The following is a 24,860-nucleotide window of genomic DNA, read 5'->3' on the forward strand; positions in this document are numbered from 1 at the left end:
AAGTAAATTTATTATCAGAGTACATGTATGTCACCATATACACCCCTGGGATTCATGTTCTTCCAGGCATTCATAGTAAGTACAAAGAAACACAGTGAAAGTCCTCACACAACAAGATGGATAAATAACCATTGTGCAGAATACCACACAACAAGCTGTACCAATGCAAAAAGAAGAAATATATAATAATAAATATGCAATATGTATGGAGAACATCAAATGAAGAATCCTTGAAAGTGAGTCCATAGGTTGTGTTCAGTTCAGTAATGGGATGAGTGAAGTTATCCCCTTTGGTTCAAGAGCAGATGGATGAGGGGTAATAACTGTTCCCGAACAGGTAGTGATCCTCTAGTTATAAGACATTGGAGAATGTCAGTGCTTCAAGAATGGTCGTTCTAGCAATGCGAATGGGAATGTGGAGTGCTGTCAAAACAATCTGGATAGACCGATGAAGAATAGTACCTGCAGGAGGAATGTTTTTCATATTAGCAAGTAATGGAGGCGTCTTTATGCTATACCTGAGTACCCTTGGCATGATATTGCCAGACAGGACTTTATATTGAATAGCCTAATACAAGTATCGTTTATGATAGCCTACACTTCAGGGAAACCTGCATTGTAGCAAAACCATGGCCATGAGCTCGTTTCAAGAGGCAAAGGAGTCCAGGCACATGTTGTGTCACTGTACTTGTGATCACAGGAAGTTCCAGATCTCTGTGAGAGCTGCTTTAATGAATCCTAGGCTGCATTAATACTCTCCTCAATGAAGACTAAATGGGTTCCTGTAAGCTCTGAGTTCAAATCGTTTGGGACCCTTTTATAAAAATCCTGGAAATCAGAAATAAAAACAAAAAAATTCTGGTAACAATGGGCTGGTCAGGTAGAATCTTTTGATCTGATATATGAACTCTGTTTCTCCTGGCACAGACATTCGCTGACCAGCTGAGTGTTCCCAATACATTCTCTTACTGGTTGGGGACTTTAATATCTTCTTCAACATGGATCCCTTGGTTACCTCTGATTTCTGTGCAGTCCATCCCAACTACATCCAGAAAGCAAATTGCCTGTTGTGGACAATTTCCCCAATGAAATGCAGATTTGTAAACTTAGTCAGCTCCATCATGGGCACTTGCCTCTGTAGTATCCAGGACGTCTTCAGGGAGTGATGCCTCAGAATGGTGGTATCCATCATTAAGCACCCCCACCACCCAGCTCAGGTCTTGTATTCATTGCTACCATAAGGAAGGGGTAAAGATGTCTGAAGGTGCACACTCAACAATTCAAGAACACCACTTTCCCCTCCGTCATCCGATTTCTGAATTGACATTGCACCTATGAACACTACCTCACTACTTTTTAATTTCTATTTTTGCACTATGTATTTAACTACTTACTATACATATGTAATTCATGTTTTTTCTATTATTACATATTGCATTGTACTGCTGCCACAAAGACAACAGATTTCATGATACATGCTGGTGATATTAAACCTGGTTCGGATTCTGAGGTTGATGACATGAGGAAGGCTCTGCTTTAAGTGTGAGCTGTGTGTTGTGTCAGTAGTAAACCTGCAGAGTGCAGAGAACCATCCTGGCAAAGAATGCAGAGTGATTGCTGTCCTTTACAGAGAATGATTCAGAGGAAACAGAGCTGGTAAAATCTGAATAGGATCTGTCATTGTCAAACCAGTGAGATTGAAGATAGTGGGCAGTCTTAACCCAGTTGTTTATCCTCTCTCCACAGATTCTGGCTAAACTGCTAAATATGTCCATCGTCAGTTTTACTGCAAATTTTCCACTATCTTTTCCTCTTGTCCTCAGTCATCTCTTCCATTATGTCTTCTCCAAACAGTTGTGATTACCAAACCTTCACTGCTTTCTCTCAGCTAATGATGCTTTTGTAACTTACTACTGCTTGTGCCATTCAGTCTGTCTTGGTCTCCATCTCATCACAAAAAGTCCCTTTAGCTCTCCACCCCTTCCTCTTCTCAGCAATTTAAATAAATGTTTGATTTCTAACTCAGTTCTGACCTAGTTTGGCTGAGATGGCATCAGTCTGAATCACTGACTCTGTTACTTGCTCTTTGTCTCATTAGGTTAATATTTCCTGCGTTTTCAGATTTCCAGTATCATCAGATGTATTTTTTTCAATTAGAATTGCTATTACATTATATTCATTCAGTTTTAACAGGAATGAGAATTCCTTCATTGATATTCTGCAGAAACTGCAATTTTTTATATCATGGAGCTATCTTCCATTCATCCAAAATTTACCTCCTGATTTCAACCAAGATACGATAGGCAATTGGCATGTGGAGAAAGTTAATCACACATGTGAACAAACCTCAAGTTTATAGTTCATTACTTGTTAGCATTTTTAGGGTGATTTTCCAGCTGTCAGTATTTTGTAACACCCCATCTTCCCACCAACTTAACAGGGATAGAGTTCCGCTTGTCCTCACGCATCCACATCCAACACATCATTCAAGGCAACTTCAGTGGGACCCTATCACCAAACACATCTTTAACTCTTTCCATCCCTCCCTCCTCACCTACTCTCTGCCTTCCATGGTTCCCTTGTCCATTTTTCCCACCCCACTAACCTCCCTCCTGGCACTTCTCCTTGCAAGTGATGCACCTGCGCATTCACCAACTCCAATCAGTACCTCAAACAGTCCTTCCGAGTGAAGCAGCACTTCACATGTGAACCTGCCGAAGCTGTCTATTGTATCTGGTGTGGTCTCCTCTACATTAATGAGACACAATGTTGATTGGGGGACCACTTTGGCGAGCACCTCAGCTCCATCCACAAAAAGCAGAATTTCCCAGTGACCAACCATTTCAACTCCTATCCACTTACCTGTTCTGACATGTCAGTCTTTAGTGGTAGTTAATGGTGTAATTTCTAACCCACCCAGTTAGCCACTCCCACATAGGATGAGTTCACATAATAAAGTTCAGTTGAGGATCCTGTATGCTGTATGCCATTCCTGGTGTACTCTGCACGGTCCCTCAATAACAAACTCAACATGGTCCATGGTCTCCTCTTCTGCTGCGGTAAGGATGCTCTCAGCTTGGAGGAGCAGAATGTCAGATTCCGTCAAGGTCACTTCCAACTTGATGACATGAACATTGATTTCTCCAACTTCTGGTAATTTTTACCCTCCCCTTTCCCTCTTCTACTCCCACTCTGGCTTCTTACTTCTTCTCCTCATCTGCCTGTCACTTCCCCCTTCTTTCCTTTTTCCCATTATCTACCTCCTACCAGATTCCTTTTTCTAAGCCCTTTGCCTTTACCACTTACACCTCCCAGCTTCACACTTCATTCCCCCCCCCCCACCCACCTGGTTTCACCTATCACCTTCCAGCTTGTCCTCCCTCTCCCCTTACCCTTATCTGCCTTCTTTAGAATCAGAATCAGAATCAGGTTTATTATCACCGGCATGTGACCTGAAATTTGTTAACTTAGCAGCAGCAGGTCAATGCAATACATAAATCAGAAAATAAGCAGGAAAAAAAATAATAAATAAACAAATAAATCAATTATGTATACTGAATAGATTTTTTTAAAATATACAAAAACAGAAATACTGTATTTTTTTAAATAATTGAGGTAATGTCCAAAGATTCAATGTCCATTTAGGAATCAGATGGCAGAGGGGAAGAAGCTGTTCCTGAATTGCTGAGTGTGTGCCTTCAGGCTTCTGTATCTCCAAACTGGGTCTTGTCCTGAAACATCGATCGTTTATTCATTTCCATGGATGATGCCTGACCTGCTGAGTTCTGCCAGCATTTTGTGTACGGTGCTCTGGATTTCCAGCACCAGCAGGATTTCTTGTGGCATGTAGCTTCAGTAATATATGGATATTAAGAAATTAAAGTAGGAATCATTATTTTATTCTCATAGACTGAAGTTTTGTTTATTATGGAAACAAGGTGAAATGTACAAATTTGAGGATTAAAGTCAATACATTTAAAGTTAATTTTCTTTGTCTTGCTGAATGTTCTGGATAAAATGTGTGTCCAGACAGTTCTGATTTACTGTATGTTTCAGTCTTGAATTTTATAGAAAACTTGAGTGGTTTTGCAACACTTGTTGCAAATATGCCTTGTCTCATTAGCCCAAAAGCAAATGTTATTTGCAATTTGCCTGTAACTATGAGTCTTACTCCAAGTATTGCAATAATGGATGGAGTTAAGCATAATTGATTTGTGATGGATATGTCAGGGTGCCCAGATACAATGACCCAAAAGTAAAATTTTAAAACTGTATTAATTACCTGTAATGTTCTCGCTCAGGTGTAACGGAACCCGAGTTAAACGTCGAGGTAAACTGTTGTCAATGAAGACAGAATCACAGTAAGATTAACCATTTACTGTTCACTCTTCCACATTAATGTATGGTGAAAACTGTTGATAAAACAATACAAGATTGGTACAGTATTTGTTTCCTTCTAGATATCACATTTACATCGTGAATACTTGCAAAGGTAAAACTACAACAACTACATTACATTAAAGTGCAGCATACAGTAGAATCTATCTACGCCATTGACGTACATTAAATACACTTCAACACAAACTATCCCAACTCTTTAACTAATGAAAACATAGACCTTATCGACCGTCGTTACTTTTAACAGGATCGGCGTTAACATTTTAATTCAACATATCGATTATCTCATGACTTACAGCGTTGCTTTCACTATGTTTCTGGTGCGTAGAAAACAACCTTACTTGCGCTGGACTGGCACATGTGTGGCCCCCACCCTTGCGTCTTTCCCAAACCGGTATTTTCCCACAAGACGCAGCGAAACCGGATGTGACGTCATCGCATGCCGCGATATATTACAGACAACGAATTTACTTAAACAATCCTAACTTTAACTAAAAAATGCTAACAAATGAATTACTAAGCGAAAATATTATAAACTAAATAACTGCCATAAAGGCAGCACACTCCCCGCTTGACCTTCGTAAGGTCACAATGAACATAATACAAAACTTCAGTCTCTAAATCAGTCATTAGGTAGAAGTAGAATGACTTCTGTAACTGGCCTTTGGTAAATTTTCACATCGCCTTGGTCAGTAGTTTTCAACTCGACCTTCCTGACATGTCCATCCCTACTAGGGAATGTGGCAGTGATTCTGGCCATTGGCCAGCAGTTGCGGGCGATTTGCTTGTCCCTGAGCAGGACTAAATCTCCAACTTGAAGATTCCTGCCGGGTTCTGTCCACTTTTGTCTGTGTTGCAACAAAGGTAGATATTCCTGTCTCCAACGAGACCAGAACCGATTTGCCAGAGCCTGGACCTGTCTCCATTGCTTTGTGTACAAATCCTTATCAGAGAAGTCCCCTGGTGGAGGGGGAGCTCCTGCCTTCTGCGTAAGGAGCATTGATGGCGAGAGTATGAAGGGGTTTTCCGGGTCAGAAGACACGGGTAGGAGTGGTCGTGCATTTATAATGGCTGTGACCTCTGCCATTAGTGTGCACAGTACCTCGTGGGTCAATCGGGTGCATTGCTGCATCTCCGGTTTCCTTTTCGGGGTTTTTTGCAAGGGCGTGAACCGCTTGACTGCCTGCTCTTTGTTGTTTGGCAAGCACTGGCATGGTTCTCTGAAAGGTAGTGGGGCGACCCAATTATTTGCTTCATCTCTGAAGACCTTGGTGTCCTTTGTTTTTAAGAAAATGGCATCTTGAGCTGATGGAGCAGGTTTATTGTCATGCTCCGTTTGAGCAAAGACTGACTGACCCAGCGTCTCGTCAGTTACTTTGCGCTTGTTAAAGCCTTGTCGTGCTTCCTTGATACACATGGAACTTGTGCGGGGTTGAAGAATCGAATGGCGGCTACTCTCTAGCACATTGGTCTTGAGTGTGTTAACCGTCGGTTTGTGTACATTGCCAGGGCACACCTCTCCTATCACCACCCAGCCCAGATCCAGGCGTTGCGCAAAGGGGGCGTCGTGTGGTCCATTGACCTGCTGCCTAACCTTGTGTACCCGGAGAACATCTCTCCCTAACAGCAGGAGTATTTCTGCTTCTGGATCCAGTTCTGGGATGTGTTTGGCAATGTGGTGGAGATGTGGCTGGTGTAGCACCACACTTGGCGTCGGGATCTCAGTGCGGTGATTCAAGATTTCATTGCACTCTAAGAGTGGAGGGAGACAGATGAGGACTTTACCATCCAGGGACTCGATCTGGAAGCCTTCTGCCTTCCTTCCGTAAGTTTCCATGTTGCCTGAGCAAGTTCTAAGGTAGTATGGGAACTGCTCACTCTCAATGTTGAACAAGTTAAAGAACTCTGGACTGACTAGCGAGCGATTGCTCTGATCGTCCAGAATGGCCTTGTCTTTGGCTCCCTTAGGGTACACCTTAGTGAGACAGATCTTTGAACAAGAACGGCTTGACTGAGCTTGACCGCAAACTTCTGTACAGCTCAAGCTGACAACAGTTGTCCTGGAGTGAGCTTCTCTCTCCCCGCCGTCCTGTTGTGGGGGTGAAGGAGCGTTGTTGGTTCGCGGTAACGGGCTGGGATGCATGGCCCCATCGTGATTAGTGCTATTACATTCCGGGCACTTCACGGCAATCATACACTCTCTAGCACAGTGAGAGGTCGAGGAACAGCATTTAAAACATATTCTTTTCTCCTTGAGAAGGGCCTTCCTCTCTTCAAGGGGTTTTTCCCTAAACGTTCTGCATTTCTTGAGGGGGTGGGGTTTGTTATGCAATGGACAATTCTTGCTAGGGTCGTTGTTAGTTGTAAAGGCTTCAGTCTTAAGCACTGAGACTGGTTTATTAATGTTGAATTATTCGAAGAGGATTTATCTGGCTTGGTGTAAATTGTACTGCTTCCTGGACCCATGAGGCTAGGGTCATTTCGCTTCTTCGCCTCCCTGCACACAAGCCTAGTGAAATACTCAAAGGGAGGAAATCGATCTCTGCAATCTTCCTTGTACTCTGAGGCAACGGACCACCACCTGTCCTGCAGCCCAAATGGAAGTTGGTCCACGAGTTGTCTAATCCCGGGTGGAGTATCTAGGTATACTAGACCAGCTGAGTAGCCATCTTCTTTGGCGCCTTGAATCTCCATGAGTAAATCTCCGAGCTCCCTTAACTTAATGTGGTCCTTGGCTGACACCTTAGGAAAATTTTCCAAACGTCGGCATAGCGCTGCTTGAATAATTTCGGGGGCCCCATAGCCCTCCCGAAGTCTCTCCCATGCTTTGCTCAAGGCTAGCTCGGGTTTGTTGATGTACACTGAACGTATGCGTCTCACCTGTTCGCATGATTCTTTTCCCAGCCATTTCGCCATCAGATCCAACTCCTGGGTTGCTCTGAGCTGGACTCCGTTGATAGCGTTGGTGAATGTGGAGTGCCATGCATGGTAATTTTCAGGTTTATCGTCGAACTGGTATAGTCCTGAAGTGACGAGATCCCGTTGTGCTAAATACCGTGCTATGGGTTCGACTGCAAGTGGCATGCGGGCTGAGGAAACGTGTCTGCGGGTATACGACTGAGGGCGTACATCTGTTATGGAATTTGCTGTTCTGGACTTGGTCTTTGCCTCTCTTCTCCCCAAATCTGGTAAGTTTGGTGTCGAGAAGTACTTGTCGTGAGCCCTTTCACTCTTGAGTTTGTCGCGGAGTTGCAAGCGTAAATTGATTTCCTCGGATGGATGTGATGCGGTCGGGCCTCTCTGAGACTCCTCGTGAAATGGGACGTTATCAAATAAGTGTGGAGAGGAAGAACGAATCTTCCAGTCTATTTGAGATTGGACATAGTCGCTTGTGCGTTCCAACCTGATCTTTTCTGAAGTAGATTTTCCGTCAACCGGATCATGCATTCCTTCAGCCTCTCCTATGTAATCTGCTTCCACCCTGGCAGCTTCTTCTTCTCGATCTAGCGTCAGCACTTCTAACTCTGCTGCTATCCTTGCTCTTTCCAACTGGTTTTCGGCTTCTCTGGCAGCCTTTTTCCTCTGGTTTTCGGCTTCTCTGGCAGCCTTTTTCCTCTGGTTTTCGGCTTCTCTGGCAGCCTTTTTCCTCTGGTTTTCGGCTTCTCTGGCAGCCGCTTCCATTTTTATTTCTACTTCTTGTTTGGCATAGCGCGCTCGCACCTTGGCGGCTTCTGCTTTAGCTCTTGCTTGGGCGGCCTTGCTTGGGCGGCCTTACTTGATGCCCTATTGCCCCTGTTGCTGGATGGCAACGACTTGATGCTGGACCGAGTTGTCATTGCTGCACTTGAAACACCTGATAATGCTGCTTTTTCACTGTAACGTTCTCGCTCAGGTGTAACGGAACCTGAGTTAAACATCGAGGTAAACCGTTGTCAATGAAGACAGAATCACAGTAAGATTAACCATTTACTGTTCACTCTTCCACATTAACGTATGGTGAAAACTGTTGATAAAACAATACAAGATTGGTACAGTATTTGTTTCCTTCTAGATATCACATTTACATCGTGAATACTTGCAAAGGTAAAACTACAACAACTACATTACATTAAAGTGCAGCATACAGTAGAATCTATCTACGCCATTGACTGCTTTAAATACACTTCAACACAAACTATCCCGACTCTTTAACTAATGAAAACATAGACCTTATCGACCATCGTTAACTTTTAACAGGATCGGCGTTAACATTTTAATTCAACATATCGATTATCTCATGACTTACAGCGTTGCTTTCACTATGTTTCTGGTGCATAGAAAACAACCTTACTTGCGCTGGACTGGTACATGTGTGGCCCCCACCCTTGTGTCTTTCCCAAACCGGTATTTTCCCACAAAACGCGGCGAAACCGGATGTGACGTCATTGCATGCCGCGATATATTACAGACAACGAATTTACTTAAACAATCCTAACTTTAACTAAAAAATGCTAACAAACGAATTACTAAGCGAAAATATTATAAACTAAATAACTGCCATAAAGGCAGCACATTACCCTTGAAAATAATTTCCTAGCATTATAATAACATTACATTACACTAATTCTTGAGAAATAGTGTAATAGAATTTGTAAAATCCCCAAAAATGGAACAGTTGCTCCAGTTGCAAAATACCTCTTAATTTGATTACTGACTTCTGTTACTCTTCAATAATTTAGTAAAAGTTTTGAAAATTAAGTCAATTACTTAAGTATAATTGAACAAAACACTGCCAAAAAATTGCATAGTTAGCCATTCTAAAATGCTAAATCAAAAAATATTGAACCAAGTCAAAAATGCATGAATTATCTTTTTATAATATGTTCTTTAAAGTTAACAGTCTTCTGCATACCTGCTACATTTAGCCTATCACTCAATACAAACTGCACATTCTTTATTGCTGTTGGATGAACTTTCAAACATAAAAAAATTTCGAGCAGAAATTGGCCATTCTGCCCCTCAAACTTGTGCTACCATTCAACAAGGTCATGGTTAATCCACTACATCAAAATAATTTTCCTGCCTATTTCTGATTTTCTAATATTCTGAAATATATATAGCTCTGTGACCAATTAATGACTTAAAGTGAACAAACACATATTTAAGGCTAGAAAAAGCTGGGTCAAGAAACCCTTCTCATTTAGGTTCTAATTGGCCTCCCTCTTACCATAACCCATAGTTTTAGACTCCTCTACCAGAAGGAACATTTCTATATCAATCCTGTTGAGCTCTCTAAGGATTTTGTATGTTTCAGTTCGGAAGATTCTGTGTTCAAGCTTCAATGTCAAAGTCAGTTTATAGTCATTTGCTCATGTCCATGTATGCACAGATGAAATGGAAAATATAATTACTTGGGGAAGCATCACAAGCACATAACAAGCTATAAGTAGCATTCATAAGAAAAAAATATATATATTAACTATACACAATATTTACAAGAAAACACAATTAGAACAACCAAATCAAAATTTGTAGCAAATTTAATTCCAGAAATGACCAGATTGCATTATGAGGAAAGGTGGGATAGGAAAGGTCTGTGTCTGCTGGAGTTTAGATAAGTAAAGGGAGATTTGGTTGAAATATAATATCATGAGGAATTGTGATAAATTGGATGTGGAAAGGATATTTCCACTTGTGGAGAAATCTAGAACTAGGACTCACTGTTGAAAAATAAGGGTTGACCCATTTAAGACAAGTGAGTTAATATTTTCTTTACTCAGATGGTTGTGATTTTGTTTATGTAGTAGAAGCAGAGCCTTTGATTATTTTAACATCAATATTCATAGCTTCTTGCTAAGAGAGAGGAGAAATGATTGTGGACAGAGTTACAAAATCACAGTTGAGTTTATTGTGATATGCCTTAAGTGCACGTATGCTCCGATATAACGAAGAACTTACTTGAGGTGGCATCACAGGAACATAGCATCAGATATACAATGTTCACAAGAAAATCATAAATTATGTCAAGTCATATTAGTCATGGTATTACTAAATGATGCAGCAAGCTCAGAGTGTAAGTAATTCAGTCCTGCTCCTAATTTGTGAATGTATGTACATGAGCACCCCCATATGCAACAATTTCCTAAACACATTTCTTATTATCTGAACAGCAGCTATACAAGTATCTTTCACATATTCTGAGGTACGATAAGAAGTTTAGAACAAAAAATACTAATATTGTGCAATTTAGTAAATGCATGATATCCACATTAAAAGGCATTAATAGTTCATGACTATAATATTATCATAGTGTCTCCATTGCTTTGAATTTTCAAATGTTATTGCTGTTAATTATGAAGCAAAATCTTATTAGTCATTTGTAAGTTATCACTTTCACAAATGAAGTACTACAGATAAATGTTAACATTATTTGAAATCAATGCTCAAAACCACTTCTTAAAATATGTGGATAATATATGGATTCAAATGAAAGTGGAAATAGTTTGCAAAACAAATTGTAAACATACATAATAAATCCCACAGGAAGACAGCTCCATGGCTGATGGAATTTTCCAGAAGTTTTACAGAAATGCCAAAAAGGGTGAATAGCCAATGTGCTGAAGACCCTGGTTTATTTATAAACAGTACTGGAAAAAAAAATATTAAGTGAAGGAACAGAAGATGAAGAAAATATAAATCAAATACAGCAACTGAAAAGTGTTACAGGAACATAGGAAGCTGGGATTGTTTAGTATTTCAAGTCTGCTCTATCAGTCTGTACGAATGTGGTTTATCTGACTTTTGGCTGCAACATTTTCTGGCCTGATCCCCATAATTCTTGATTCCTCTCAAATCCTTTAATATATTTTCAACTTGTTATGAAAGGTTAGGGAAATTGTCAGGAAGTGATTTTTGTTGGCCTATGCGAATCTATATTGATGTTCAAGTGTTCACTATATTTACAGTATATATGCCTTAGAAGGCCAATATCCAAGTTTGCTGATGACAATGTAGAAAGAACCAATACATATATAGCATCTTTTATAGTGTAAACACTTGTACGCTAACTCACAAAAGCAGAATGAGTGAAAGATGCACTGAAAAGATATTGTGAGCAATTTGGGGCCCTTTATCTTAGAAAGGACGTGTTGGCATTGGAGAGCTTCCAGAGGGGGTTCACAACAATTAACCCAGGAATAAAACTATTAACGTATGAGGAGCAAACACGAGGAAATCTGCAGATGTTGGAAATTCAAGCAACACACTCAAAATGCTGGTGGACCGCAGCAGGCCAGGCAGCACCTATAGGAAGAAGCACGTTCGAGGTTTCGGGCCGAGACCCTTCATCAGGACATATGAGGAGTATTTGATGGCTTTAGGTCTGTACTTTCTGGAGTTCAGAAGAATGGGGGGGGGGGGGGTCTCATTGAAACTTATCAAATACTGATAAGGCCTAGATAGAGTGGACTTGGAGAGGATGTTTCCTATAGTTGGGGTATTAGGATCAGAGGAACTCAAAATAGAAAGATGTCCCTTTTGAACAGAGATGAGGAATTTCTTTAGCCAGAGGGAGTTAATCAGTGGAATTCATTGCCACAGATGGTTGTTGAAGCCAAATCATTGAGTATATGTAAAGCGGAGATTGATAGGTTTTTTAATTATTAAGGGCATCAAAGGTAATGGAGAGAAGGCAGGAGAATTGGATTGAGAGAGATAAATCTGCCATGATGGAATGGCAGAGCAGACTCAATGGGCTGAATGGACTAATTCTGCTCCTATGTCTTATGGTCTAACATTTATAGAAAGCGTCAAATGGTGTCATCAAGTGAGTAACCTTGAGGAGACTTCTAAAGATGCAAAGAGATAGTACATTTACAAAATTCAGAATAACTTGTACTACAATCAGCTTGGAACTATAACAGTAACCCTGTAGGGTGTTGAGCAAATTTATTACAACCCCTTCATTAACTTTCTCACTTTCATCTTGGATTTAGAAAGGGTAGATTTTGGGGAACTTTTCCCTGATGAAACTGTTCCATTTGTCTGCACATGGTTCCCTATCCTGTCATTCTCTGAATATTCATGTGCCTATCTAAGAGCTTCTTAATAAGCCTCTGTTGTATCTGCCTGCATCACCACCTGTGGCAATACATTCCAGGCACCCACCTTCGCTGTGTTTTTAAACAAAAATCCAAGCCAGCCCATCTCCTTTAAACTTCCTCCTCTCGCTTTAAATGTATGCCTTCTAATATTAGACATGTCAATCCTGGGAAAAAGACCCCGATGGTATACTCGGTCTACACCCCTCATAATTTTATAAGCTGCTGTCAAGTCGCAGATTAGCCTCTGCAGCTCCGGAGATAAATCGACACTAGTTATTTTTTTCAAGCCAGACATCTTCCTCCACAAGTTCTGTGATAGGGATCAGTGTATGTAGTGATTATTATCCAGTTCATGCATTCCAGATTTGGTATGTCAACTCATGATTTGTATGGTGCCCTCATAGGAGCCAAGATACAGTCAAGAGCACTACCACAATTCTGTGTACAGATAGCTCTCCCTTTTCTGGATAATTGGCTACTCTTTTTCAGTGAGTAGCCCTCTTGCCTTACTCTCTCAAAGTTTGGGTTCAAATTCTTGTTAAAAGTCCTGAAGAAATCCATTTAGGGAGTTTTTCAAAAGTGCTATCTTGTGAGATAAAGTATTAACATATTTTTACTCTCACAAGCACATAAGGAACCTCATGGCGTTATCTGGAAGAATAACAATGTAATTATTCTTAGTGTTGAGGTCAGTATTTGCTTTTTAGTGAACATAAATAGAGAAAAAAATGAACTGCCCTGTATTTAGCATTCCTCTCTGCTCCTCAAAACTTGCCCCCTCTGAAGGTACTGCACTCCACTCTCTCCACCCCAATCCCAACTTTACATCAAACCTGCAGACAAAGGGCATTCTGTTGTGTGGTGGACTGACCTCTACCTTGCTGAGACCAGGTGGGAACTCTCAGACACCTCCTCATACCCACCCTTTGAAGAGGATCCCCCTCCAGACCATCAGAAAACTGCCTCCAACACCATCACTGACCTCATCATCTCTGGAGAACTCCCATTCACTGCCACCAAGCTTATAGTTCCTACCCTGTACTGCTTGTTTCTACCGCTTGCCCAAGGTCCACAGATGAGACAGTCCAGGTAGGCCCATTGTCTCTGCCTGTTCCTGCCCCACTGAACTTGTTGTCATACCTTGACTCCATTCTATTGTCCTGAGTTCAATCCATTCCCACCCAAATCCGTGACACTTCTCATGCTCTTGATCTATTCATCAACTTTCAATTCTCTGGGCTGGACCACCTCTTTTTCACCTTGGATGTCCAACTCCTTTATACTTCTATCCCCCATCAAGAAGGCCTTAAAGCTTTCCGCTTCTTTCTCAATAAAAGAACTAGACAGTTCCCCTCCACCACCGCCCTCTTCTGTCTCACAGAACTGGTCCTAACCCTCAAAAATTTTTCCTTCAGCTCCTCCCTCATTCTGCAGATTCGAGGGGTAGCCATGGACACTAGTATGGATCCCAACTATGCCTGCCTTTTTTTGTTAGTTGTATCAGAATCAGAATCAGACTTTAATCGCCAAGTACCTATGCACATACAAGGAATTTACTTCCGGCAGATGTTGTCTCTCTGCTCATAACAATAATAATGATAAATATAAATGAAAATATAGATTATACATACAGGTAGTGCAATCCAAGTAATAGTTAGCCGACAGTTAACCGGCAGTTAACTGTTCAGCAAAGTGACCGCAGTAGGGAAAAAACTTCTCCAGTGCCTATTAGTCTTAGTCTGGAGGGATCTGAAGCGCCTACCAGACGGAAGCAGATCAAACAGTCCGTGCGCAGGATGGGAGGAACAATCCATGTTTCAGGTCTTCCCCAGTAATGGTCTCCAACTCTTCCTCTGCTACATTGTCAGCTATGTCGGTGCTGCTTCATGCACCCATGCTGAGCTTGTCAATTTCATCAACTTTACATCTAATATCCACCCTGCTCTTGAATTCTCTTGGTCCATTTCTGACACCTCCCTCCCCTATCATGATCTCTCTGTCTCCATCTCTGTAGACCAACTGTTGACTAGCATCTTTTATAAACCTGCTGATTCCCATGGGTAGCTTGACTATACCTCTTCCTAGTCTGTCTCCTGTAAAAATGCTATTTCCCTTTTCTCAGTTCCTCCTTTTCCACTGCATATGTTCCCAGGATGTAGCTTTCCTTTCCAGGATATTAGAGATGTCTCCTTCTTCAAATAATAGCGTTTGCCTCCCTCCACCATTGATGCTGCCCTCACCCCACATCTCCATTTCCTGAACCTCACCTTAACAGTGTTAGTGTTCCTCCTGCTCTTACCCACCATCCCATGGGGCTCTGCATCCAACAACTCATTCTCTGCAACTTCTGCCATCTCCAAAGGGATACTATATCCAAACATATCTTTACCTTGCACTTCTCTCCTCTTTCCACAGGGATCACTCCCTCCATGGTTCCCTTTTGCATTCAGCCCTCCCCACTAATCTCCCCCCTCCCCACCTACCCAGCACTTATCCCTGCAAGCAGCCAAAGAGCTACACCCCTCACCTCCATTCAGGGCCCCAAACTGTCCTTCCAAGTGAGACAACACTTCACCTGCAAACCTGCTGGAATCATCTTCGTGTCTGGTGCTGCCAGTGCAGCTCCATCTGCATTTGTGAGACCTGTTGTAAATTGAGGAGGGTGTGGGGACCACTTTGTCAAGTACCTCTGCTCCATCTATCAAAAACGGAACTTCCTGAAAGCCAAACATTTTAATTCTGATTCCCATTCTCATTCTGACATGCCGGTCTCTGGCTTCTTCTTGTGGTTCCCCTCAGGGTGGAGGAGCAACACCTTATATTCTGTCTGGGTAGCCTCTAACCTGATGACATCAGTTTCGATTTCTCCTTCCAGTTAAAAAAAAAATTCCTTCCCCCCTCCCTTTTTCTATTCCAAATTCTGGTCTCACCTGTCTATCACCTCCCCCGGGTCTCCTCCTCCCTTTTTTCTATAGTCCACTCTTCTATCAGATTCCTTCCTCGCCATCCCTTTACCTTTCCCACCCACCTGGCTTCATCTATCACCTTCCAGCTATTCTCTTTCCCCTCCCCACACCTTTTTATTCTGGTGTCTTCACCCTTCCTTTCCAGTCCTGATGAAGGGCTTGGCCTGAAACGTTGGCTGCTTATTCATTTCCATAGATGCTACCTGTCCTGCCGAGTTTCTCCAGTATTTAGTGTATGTTGTTCTGAAGTAAAATGTCTTATTATTAACACATTGTTACACATGTGGAATTACTATGAGTAAAATGATTTGATGTTTCTTACTCTGCTATAGAGACTATATACTTCTCAAATTTACTTCAGTGGCAGCAAAGCACATTGTGTTTCTGAAGGTGCTATGTGCGTCTGAGACCCAGATCATCTGCAGCATCTCAAGAGAGTAGAACAATGCCATCGAAACTCTGCAAAATCTTGTAATTTCACTAGGACATGCAGTCCACTGTTAATATCCCCTCCCAATGAAAAGATACAAGTAATTAGTTTTGTTTGTAACGTTGGTTGTTTCTCAAGCACAACTCATTCTTCTTCCGTTCTTGCTCAGAAAGTCTGCCTCCTACCAGGTTCCTATCACTGATTGGAGATGGATTACACAGCTTTTCTTTGAAGGCATGAAAGACATGGTTGTACGATACATTCCAGATGATGCAAGGTGTTGCAGCTACAAAATAAGTATAATTAAATTAATTTCCTTTGTAAATGTGCAGAAGCTGCAGATAGGACAAGAAGTTGCCTCAGATGCATATTGACTTTAAAAATGTCATACCAAGCTAAAGTACTCTGAGAATTTAGGTATTTAGTAATGCTTGGATTTTTACATACTCAGTTCCACGATGAGCTTACAATTTATGTAAAATGTCAAGATAATCAACTTGAGTGTTTAGTTTAAAACACAATAATTAGGCTTAATTGCCTTTAATTGGCAACAACACACACACTCTAAAAGGAGAAATGATTAAGAAATAATTCATTCACTGAGAGGCAGGAACTGCATCAAATAAGATATTTGTCAGAGCAGGGTCCTTACCGCACCTACTGACAGGCTAGGATGAATAAACGTGGCTTATAGTTATATTGTATAGAAAATATGCATTTTGCCTATTTAAAATGATCCCATTTGCCTGGATTAGGTCTACATATGTCTGGGTCTTGCCTGTTTAAGTATTGTCTAAATGTCTCCTTAATTTAGTGATTTAATCTGATTTGAGTTCCATGTGTCAACTACTCTGTGTTTGTGTATGTAAAAAAAACTTTCCCTTTGAGTTCCCTTTGAAATTCCCTCTTTGCATTTTCAACATATATCCTCTTGTTTTTGCTATCCATACCAAAGACTCTGACTATCTACCCTATCTATGCCTCTTATAATTTTATATACTTCAGTTAGGTGGCCACTTAGCCTTTGCCTCAAGGAAAACAAACCCATCTAATCCAACCTTTCCCCAAAACTAATGACCTCCAATGAAGACACTTTCCTGCTGAAAGTCCACTGCACTCTCTCCATTGTAAACATATCCTTCCCATAGTGCGGCAACCAAAATTACATACAATACTTTGTAATGTTTTGTAAAATCACAACATGATGTCCTATTCTATTCTATACTGTCACCTGTGAGGTAAACATATACCATGTGCCTTCTTCACGCCTTTAACTACCTGTACAGACATTTTTAGGAACTATGAACTTTCACCCCAAGGTCCCCATATGTCAGATTGTGGTTTACTAACTACAGATCTGCATTCAACACCATCACTCCATCAGCACTATTTAACAAGTTTCAAAACCTGAGCTTCTGTGTCAACCTCTGCAGCTGGGTTCTCGACTTCCTTATTGGGAGACCACCATTAGTGCAGACTGAAAATAACATCTCCTCCTTGCTGACAATTAACACAGGCACACATCTACTCACTATACTTCTGACTGTATGGCTAGGTACAGTTCAGGTGTTCTCTATAAGTTAGGCAATGATGCCACTGTTGTTGCCAGAATGTCAGATGGTGACAAGGAAGCATACAGGAGTGAGATAGATCAGCTGGTTGAGTGGTATTATAACAACATCTTCGCAGTCAACGTCGGCAAAAAAGGGAACTGATTGTGGACTTCAAGGAAGGGGAAGTTGGGAGAACGCTTCTGTGACTAGTGGTGTTGCACAGGGATCAGTGCTGGGTCCATTGTTATTTGTCATCTATATCAATGATCTGGATGATAATGTGGTAAATTGGATCAGCAAATTTGCTGATGATACAAAGATTAGAGGTGTAGTGGACAGTGAGGAGGGTTTTCAAAGGTTGCAGAGGGATTTAGACCAGCTGGAAAAATGGGCTGAAAAATGGCAGATGGAGTTTAATACAGACAAGTGTGAGGTATTGCACTTTGGAAGGACAAACCAAGGTGGAACAGACAAGGTAAATGGCAGGGCACTGAGGAGTGCAGTAGAACAGCGGGATCTAGGAATACAGATACAAAATTTCCTAAAAGAGGTGTCACAGGTAGATAGGGTTGTAAAGAGAGCCTTTGGTACATTGGGCTTTATAAATCAAAGTATTGAGTATAAGAGTTGGAATGTTGTGGTGAGGTTGTATAAGGCATTGGTGAGGCCGTATTTGGAGTATTGTGTGCAGTTTTGGTCACCGAATTACAAGAAGGATATTAATAAGGTTGAAAGAGTGCAGAGAAGGTTTACAAGTATGTTGCCGGGACTTGACAAACTGAGTTACAGAGAAAGGTTGAATAGGTTAGGACTTTATTCCCTGGAGCATAGAAGAATGAGGGGAGATTTGATAGAGGTATATAAAATTATGATGGGTATAGATAGAGTGAATGCAAGCAGGCTTTTTCCACTGAGGCTAGGGGAGAAAAAAAACAGGTCATGGGTTAAGGGTGAAGGGGGATAAGTTTAAAGGGAACATTAGGTGGGGCTACTTCACACAGAGAGTGGTGGGAGTGTGGAATGAGCTGCCAGATGAAGTGGTAAATGTGGACTTGCTTTTAACATTTAAGAAAAACTTGGACAGGTACCTGGATGAGAGGTGTATGGAGGGATATGGTCCAGGTGCAGGTCAGTGGGACTGGGCAGAAAAATGGTTTGGCACAGCCAAGAAGAGCCAGAAGGTGCTGTAATGTTCTATGGTTCTAACACACACCAGTCCTCATTGAGGGGTGAATGCTGGAAAGGGTGTACATCTTTAGGTTCCTGGGCAAAATCGTCTGAGAAGTTCTATCCTAGGCTCAACACTGATGCAATTGTGAAGAAGGGATGCCAGCAACTCTAATTCATTAGGAGTTTCGGGAGATTTAGTAGGTCACCACAAACTACAGCAAATTTCTACAGAAGTACAGTGGTGGCTATTCTGACTGGTTGCATCACAAGCTGGTATGGAGGCTCCAATGCCTAGAATCACAAGAGGCTTCAGAGGGTTGTAGACTTAGCCAGTTACATTACACGCACAATCCTCCTGCTGCTGAGAACATCTTCAAGAAGCAATGCCTCAAGAAGGCAGCATCCATCATTAACGACCCTCGCAATGTCCACTTTGAGTTACCATCATCAGGGAGGAGGTACAGAAGCTGAAGAACAGCTTCTTCCCCTCTACATTTTATGAGCATTCCATGAGATCATTAACACTGAATTAAGTGAACTTTGCACTATTTATTCTTGCAACTTCCAAGAACTTTTCATGTACTGGTGCTGCAAAACAAGATTCATGAAATACTTTACATATGTCAACAATAATAACCTGATTCTGATTCACTTTTCATCAGTGTTCATGTTCACCCTACAATTCATGCTTTTATTTTAACTGCAAAATTCTTCTGTTTGGGCTCTCTGGTCAATTTCAACATTTTATTGTGATATACACTATACATGGATCTGAAGAGTTCAGGGATTGTAAACGCTTTTCCCTGTCACTGATTGTACAGATTCTAGGAATGTCAGGAGGATGTTTAAATGACACCCTTGTGATCCCTTAAATGAAGTAACAACTCTCTGCTCAATATACAAGGATCTATTTTTCAGACCTCATAGCTCATGCCAGTCCTTCAATATATTGTTCTGACATATGGCCTAACTATAGAAATCTCTTAGGTTTCTGGCAATCTTCTAATTCTTACTGCATTGTGCCATGCAATACAAGACTTAGGAATTTAGGTCCCACCTTAACATTTTTATTATGCGAAAATAGTTCTCAAGTTATCTCACGTGCCCCTATAAGTGCAGCTATAATTTTGTGGTGGTAAGAGTTAATGTGTCGCCTATTAGAATTTACAATATTATACCCCGGATTGGACTTGATGGATATCCCAGATGAGTATGAATGTCTGGCCTGGGATAAATCCCATACCATTTCCAATATCTGTGCATTTGCAAGGTCCCTTTTCTATACATTTTTTAATGTTTGTATTTACTGATGAACTTCGGTGGATCTAGGGTTGCGCGGATTTGCCGCCTGGTGAAGCAAATGTCCCGCGTACCTTTGCATTCGGAAAATATTGCGGTAAACGAACGTACTGTCGCGAGGGATTCCCCAGCAGAATAAATGAAGATGCCTTACTGAAACAGATATTGAGCATCGAGAGTACCTCAAGCCCAACTTTTTTTTTTACCTGAGTACTTGCCCCCATCTCTACCGAAGTTGTTTTAATTCATCTAAATAGAAGTCTTTAATTATTTTATTTTTTTCATATTTCATAACTTTTGTTGCCGTTGCCACTTTCAGGTGTATGTTACAAACAACGTTTTGACTTTGCTTGTTTTCTTTTAAAGTGTGCCAAATTTGGATGTCCACGGAGCTAATTCCAATGTTCGCTGGAATTGGGATATTGGCTGTTCTGCAGTTTCTTCCCCCGACTTTTTTGGCTCTATCGAGTTATCACCGTCTGAACTACCAGGGAGTGAGTAGAGGGACTTAACTGACACGATAAGTGTTATGTAACTAGACCTAATGGAGTTAGTTGGCAGGAGCGAGCAAAGGTGGAGAGAGTTAAACACAGTTCGGAGGGGCGGAGCCGCGCCGCGATCGACCTATCAGAAGGCGGGGAGCGATTCACGACCTGTCATCTGGCCCAAGAAGGACAAGCCAGGGGGAGGAAAAAAAACGCCACAGCCTCCGAAGCAAAAGCCTCCCGCCGGGTGGACGTTCAAAAAGCAAGGTTTTCCTCTTTGGCTGCTCTCTTTATAATTAGTCTTCGCCTCGGAGTGGCTGTACAATCCTCAGCAGTGTCCTGAGACTGTACGGTCGGCTCCACCCTCAACCACTTGACTCAACTATAGATACAGCATTACTTTCACACACGCGCGCGAAGAGGCTGACAAGGAAAGAAGAAGAAAAAAAAAGCAAAAGTCCCACAAAATAAAAACAACGACCAAGTTCGGCTCTGCGTGTGTGAAGGAGGGGGAGAGAAAGTGAAAGAAAGTCGCTGAGGAAACAGAAGTATGAATTCTGCCTTCTGTAGGGCATTGCGAGTTTGAACTTCGATTATCACCAGCACTTCGTCCTCTGCTTCTCTATAAACGCGAATCGCCAAAACCATGACAGCCGAGAAGGAAAAGAAAAGGTAAGATATTAGGTTGCTAATGATCAATAATGATTAATTCATTTCTGACAAGTTAACAGAGCATGATTTGCTGGCGAGTGTCTGCGGAACTGGACATAAAATCACAGTGGAGAGAATACAACAATACTGCGACCAGAATTTTTGCGATTGTGCTGGGTCGAATAGTTTTGTCGAGGTGAACAGGTCGCGGGCAGCTGACTGCCTCTCACTCGTCAGCTGCTACCTGTCTCTCAATATTGCCAGCTCGTCCCTCAACCCCTTTGCCAAGGGCAAAAGATAGTCCGCTCCAACCAAGATCCACACGCAGTTGCAAAAGTGACCGAATTATTTGAATAGTTTGTTTCTCTCTCTCTCTCTCTCTCTGTCTCTCTCCCTCCTTCGCTTGTTTGATTTGCGTGCGCTGTTTGCGTTATCTTTTATTCGGTGTGTTTTCCACACGGTGGCAACAGGCGCTCGGGGCCTCAACGGCGGGATTGACCTCTGCCAGCCGAGGACAACTTCCACTGGACACCAGTTGAAACAGGGCATGAAGTCTAAGCCTATGTTGCAATCAGAGACTCTCGTGTGGCTATTATTTATTCCATTTTGGAGATATTTGCGGACTCCCTTTGCAGATCTATAATGTACCCACTTATTATTTGCAAGAAGAAAAAGTGTTTTCCTTCAAAGCAAGTTAACTTCACTCAACTTCACTCGCCCCATCACTGAACTGTTCCCACAACCCATGGACCCGCTTTTAAAGACTTATCTCACGTTATCAATATTTATTGTTTGTTTATTATTATTATTTTCTTTTGTATTTGCAGTTTGTTGCCTTTTGCACATTGGTTGTTTGTCCGTCCAGTTGGGTGCGGTCTTTCATTGATCCTATTGGATTTTCTGAGTATGCCCGCAATAAAACGAATCCATGACATCGCTGTAATTCAATAATATATTTACTTTGAACTTTGAACCCTGAACTTCGAAGACGGGTTGTCACTTGCTGCGATCGCATCCTTTGCTCTGCCCGGTATTGGATTTGACAGCCAGTCACAAGGACACGGGCGTTAGTCGGCTCTACTTTTAGAGTCAACTTTGATGAAAGTTGGGTATTAGGAAGAAAAAATACAGACATCGCCCGTAAAAAATAGATGTCATTGCTTACCTGTTTTTACGGTGTGAGGATGGAAACACGGTTATGTTATTCCATTTCGGGTAGTAATTCCCCTCCCCTTAGCCGTAATGCATTGGTGGATGCTGCTGGAAGTTCTGTGGCTCTGCTGAGAGCTATTTCATCCAGCAATTAGAAAAGACTGACATTGAGAAAATGGCAAACTGCTCTTGAGAGTTTTGAACTTTTCAACGGTAACATTGCCACCAGCTTATGCAGTGACCACCCCCCCCCCCCTCCGCCCCCGTCTCCGCGATAGGATATCTGCTCTGCTTTAGAGTTTGACTGAGCCCGTTTGTTCTCAGTTAATTTTTGAGCAGAAAGGATTACTTTAACTTTAAACCAGAAGAGACAATCTGATTTTGAGACAGAGTGGTCAGTCTAAAATACAGCTAAAAGCTGATTACAAGTTTACCTTTGAGAAATACAGTCATAGATTAGAGTTGGGTCCAGGAACAAGATTGGGAGGGTATATTTGGTTCTCATTAAAAGTCACAACTATATCATAACTAACTAGTGTTTATGATAGTATAAACCAGACATTCTTAATTCAAAAACAGCACCATATATGTTACATATAAGGACTTTATGGAACGTTCTTCGCAGAAAACAACTAATTTTAAACTTTGGATGTGTGAAAAAAACTGCCTTCAAGTTACCGCTGTTTCTTTTTACTTCCCAGCTAGTTCAAAATAAATGTTTGTTAGTTAATATGTGAGGAAATTACCAGCTGAGATTTCTGAACGTTTTGATAGTAAGAAGCAGCTTGGTCTTTTATGCAATTTGTGTCCTTGCATACATGCCAATCCCCAACGCTTTCAGAGCCCCGACAGCAGTTGATTAATATTGTATTCGTATTATGCGAAATGGACCGAACTCAGCAATTGCTCCTGAATGCTGCTCTTCAGCGCAAGTTGAAACAAGTTGCAACGCGTATAGCGTCATGAGTGATGGGGCAATTGTATTATAACAGCGGAATACTCGACCATCCCGAACACTGAAAGGGCCACTATTGGCGTTAAAATGAGATTCGGCGATGCTATTCTCAAACAATTTAACCCCGATTAAGATTTACTTTCTCTTTGGACAGTTCCTAAACTTCAAACGGTTGCACTTTGGAATTGAATTTTTACAGATAAAGAAATAAACGGCTCTTTGAGAATTAAGGGATCTCTGATAATTGACATGAAAAGCTAACTAATCTTCGTCTTAAAGATCAGTGCATTAGAAGTGAATATCTGTACTTGCATTGTAAATATATTCGTGTTTAACTGCAGCCAATTTGTTTCCTTTGTTAAACGCGCAGCTCTTTGGTGCCAAAATAGATTATTATGCCCCATAATATTGAAGAATTAGGATAAAATTGACCACGACATAAATGACAGTAGACTCCACTGCGGTTTTATTAACTGCCTGCAGTTCCGTATGAAGAATTTGGGGGTGGGGGGGAGGACACATCTACGTAATTTTAATACGCCAGTGCACAATTGTTTAAAAATAGTTTGCAACATTTTCATACAAGAGCTGCCCCGTGCGAATAACTTCGGAAGTTTGGTCCAGAATCGCGCTTCTCTTTTTGCGCTAATGCACTAGTTGGTTACACAAAGTACACTGCAGATGCTGTGTTACAGTTTGAAGGACGTGATTTCTAGTAGGTTCACGTTCTGAACATCCTTACTTCAAATAATGGCCCCAAAGAGCAGACAGATCAGCCTACGATGAGCAAAAACACTGCCGCGATGCAGAGGTATATGCCTAGAAATAAAACAAAGTCCAGGAAAACTTTGGAAAGATAGCGTTTTTTTTGCCTAAATTGTTGCTTTTCCGTTTCTTTTTACACGTGTTAATGGGACATGGCATTATTGTGTCTAAACTAACCGAAGGTTCAGGTTAAATATTTTCGATGAAACGTGTTTAGAAATTAGTTCTTTTTAGTCTTGTTTGGGATGAGTGACATCTGCTAAATCAGCATATAGTACACATTTCAAGTACAGTAGATCTATGCATCGATGTGTCACTAGACAGGGATAAGCTCGTTCCGTTGCCTGAAGAAATTCCATAAGGATGGGGAGGATGTGTTGTGGGGAGCAACATAAATACTGCAAACAGTATTTCATACAAACTTTCTGAGTGATACTACAGTTCGTGTAACATAAATTGGAAGTGTGGAACATTTCTTCGTTTAACAATTCACAATCGTGACACCTGAACAAGTTTATTAAAATGCACCCGTTTCATTGCTAGTATAAATTCGTTACACACAGCTACTCGCTATTTCACAACTAAACGAAAAATCGTTGAACCTGTTCTTCGGACGAGAAACACGAGCGAGCAAGTCCAGGTTAACGAAATTCGTGCAGATGTGCTGCAGGTGCGGTGGTAACCTGTGTAATTTGTTACAGCACGGTTTTCTATCGGGACATGAAATGGCTGAACTTAAATTTATAATACCCTGATTTTATATCATTTTTACTTGTAGTGTTTGCATTTAATCAAGTAAATGCTCTAAAATCACAACCGGAAAGGGATTCGGGAGTTCGATCAAATATAGGTGTGCGAGAGATCCGAGGGCGGGGTTTGTGGAGCATTTTAAAACAAATAGTGAAGATGACAAGGCTTTTCTCAACTTTTGCTGTATGCGGGTACTGCTTTTCCA

General features: G+C 41.4%; 1 protein-coding gene and 1 long non-coding RNA gene across 2 annotated transcripts in view; one reads left to right on the forward strand and one right to left on the reverse strand.

Annotated features, from left to right (window-relative positions):
• Positions 1-213: 213 nt before the first annotated feature.
• On the reverse strand, positions 214-22,341 carry LOC140730372 (uncharacterized). The gene is made up of 3 exons (XR_012099577.1): positions 22,199-22,341; positions 4,283-4,412; positions 214-462 (listed from the first exon to the last, which is right to left on the reverse strand). It is a non-coding gene; the product is annotated as an uncharacterized lncRNA (long non-coding RNA).
• LOC140730369 (endothelial PAS domain-containing protein 1-like) overlaps positions 20,573-24,860 on the forward strand; it is a 112,768-nt gene continuing 108,480 nt past the window's right edge. Inside the window, exon 1 of the mRNA XM_073050687.1 lies at positions 20,573-21,054. Coding sequence (XP_072906788.1) covers positions 21,029-21,054 — 26 coding nt within the window. The 5' untranslated portion in view covers positions 20,573-21,028. The remainder of the gene's footprint in view (positions 21,055-24,860) is intronic.

This window comes from Hemitrygon akajei, chromosome 7, assembly GCF_048418815.1.
Source record: "Hemitrygon akajei chromosome 7, sHemAka1.3, whole genome shotgun sequence".
Taxonomy (NCBI): domain Eukaryota; kingdom Metazoa; phylum Chordata; class Chondrichthyes; order Myliobatiformes; family Dasyatidae; genus Hemitrygon; species Hemitrygon akajei.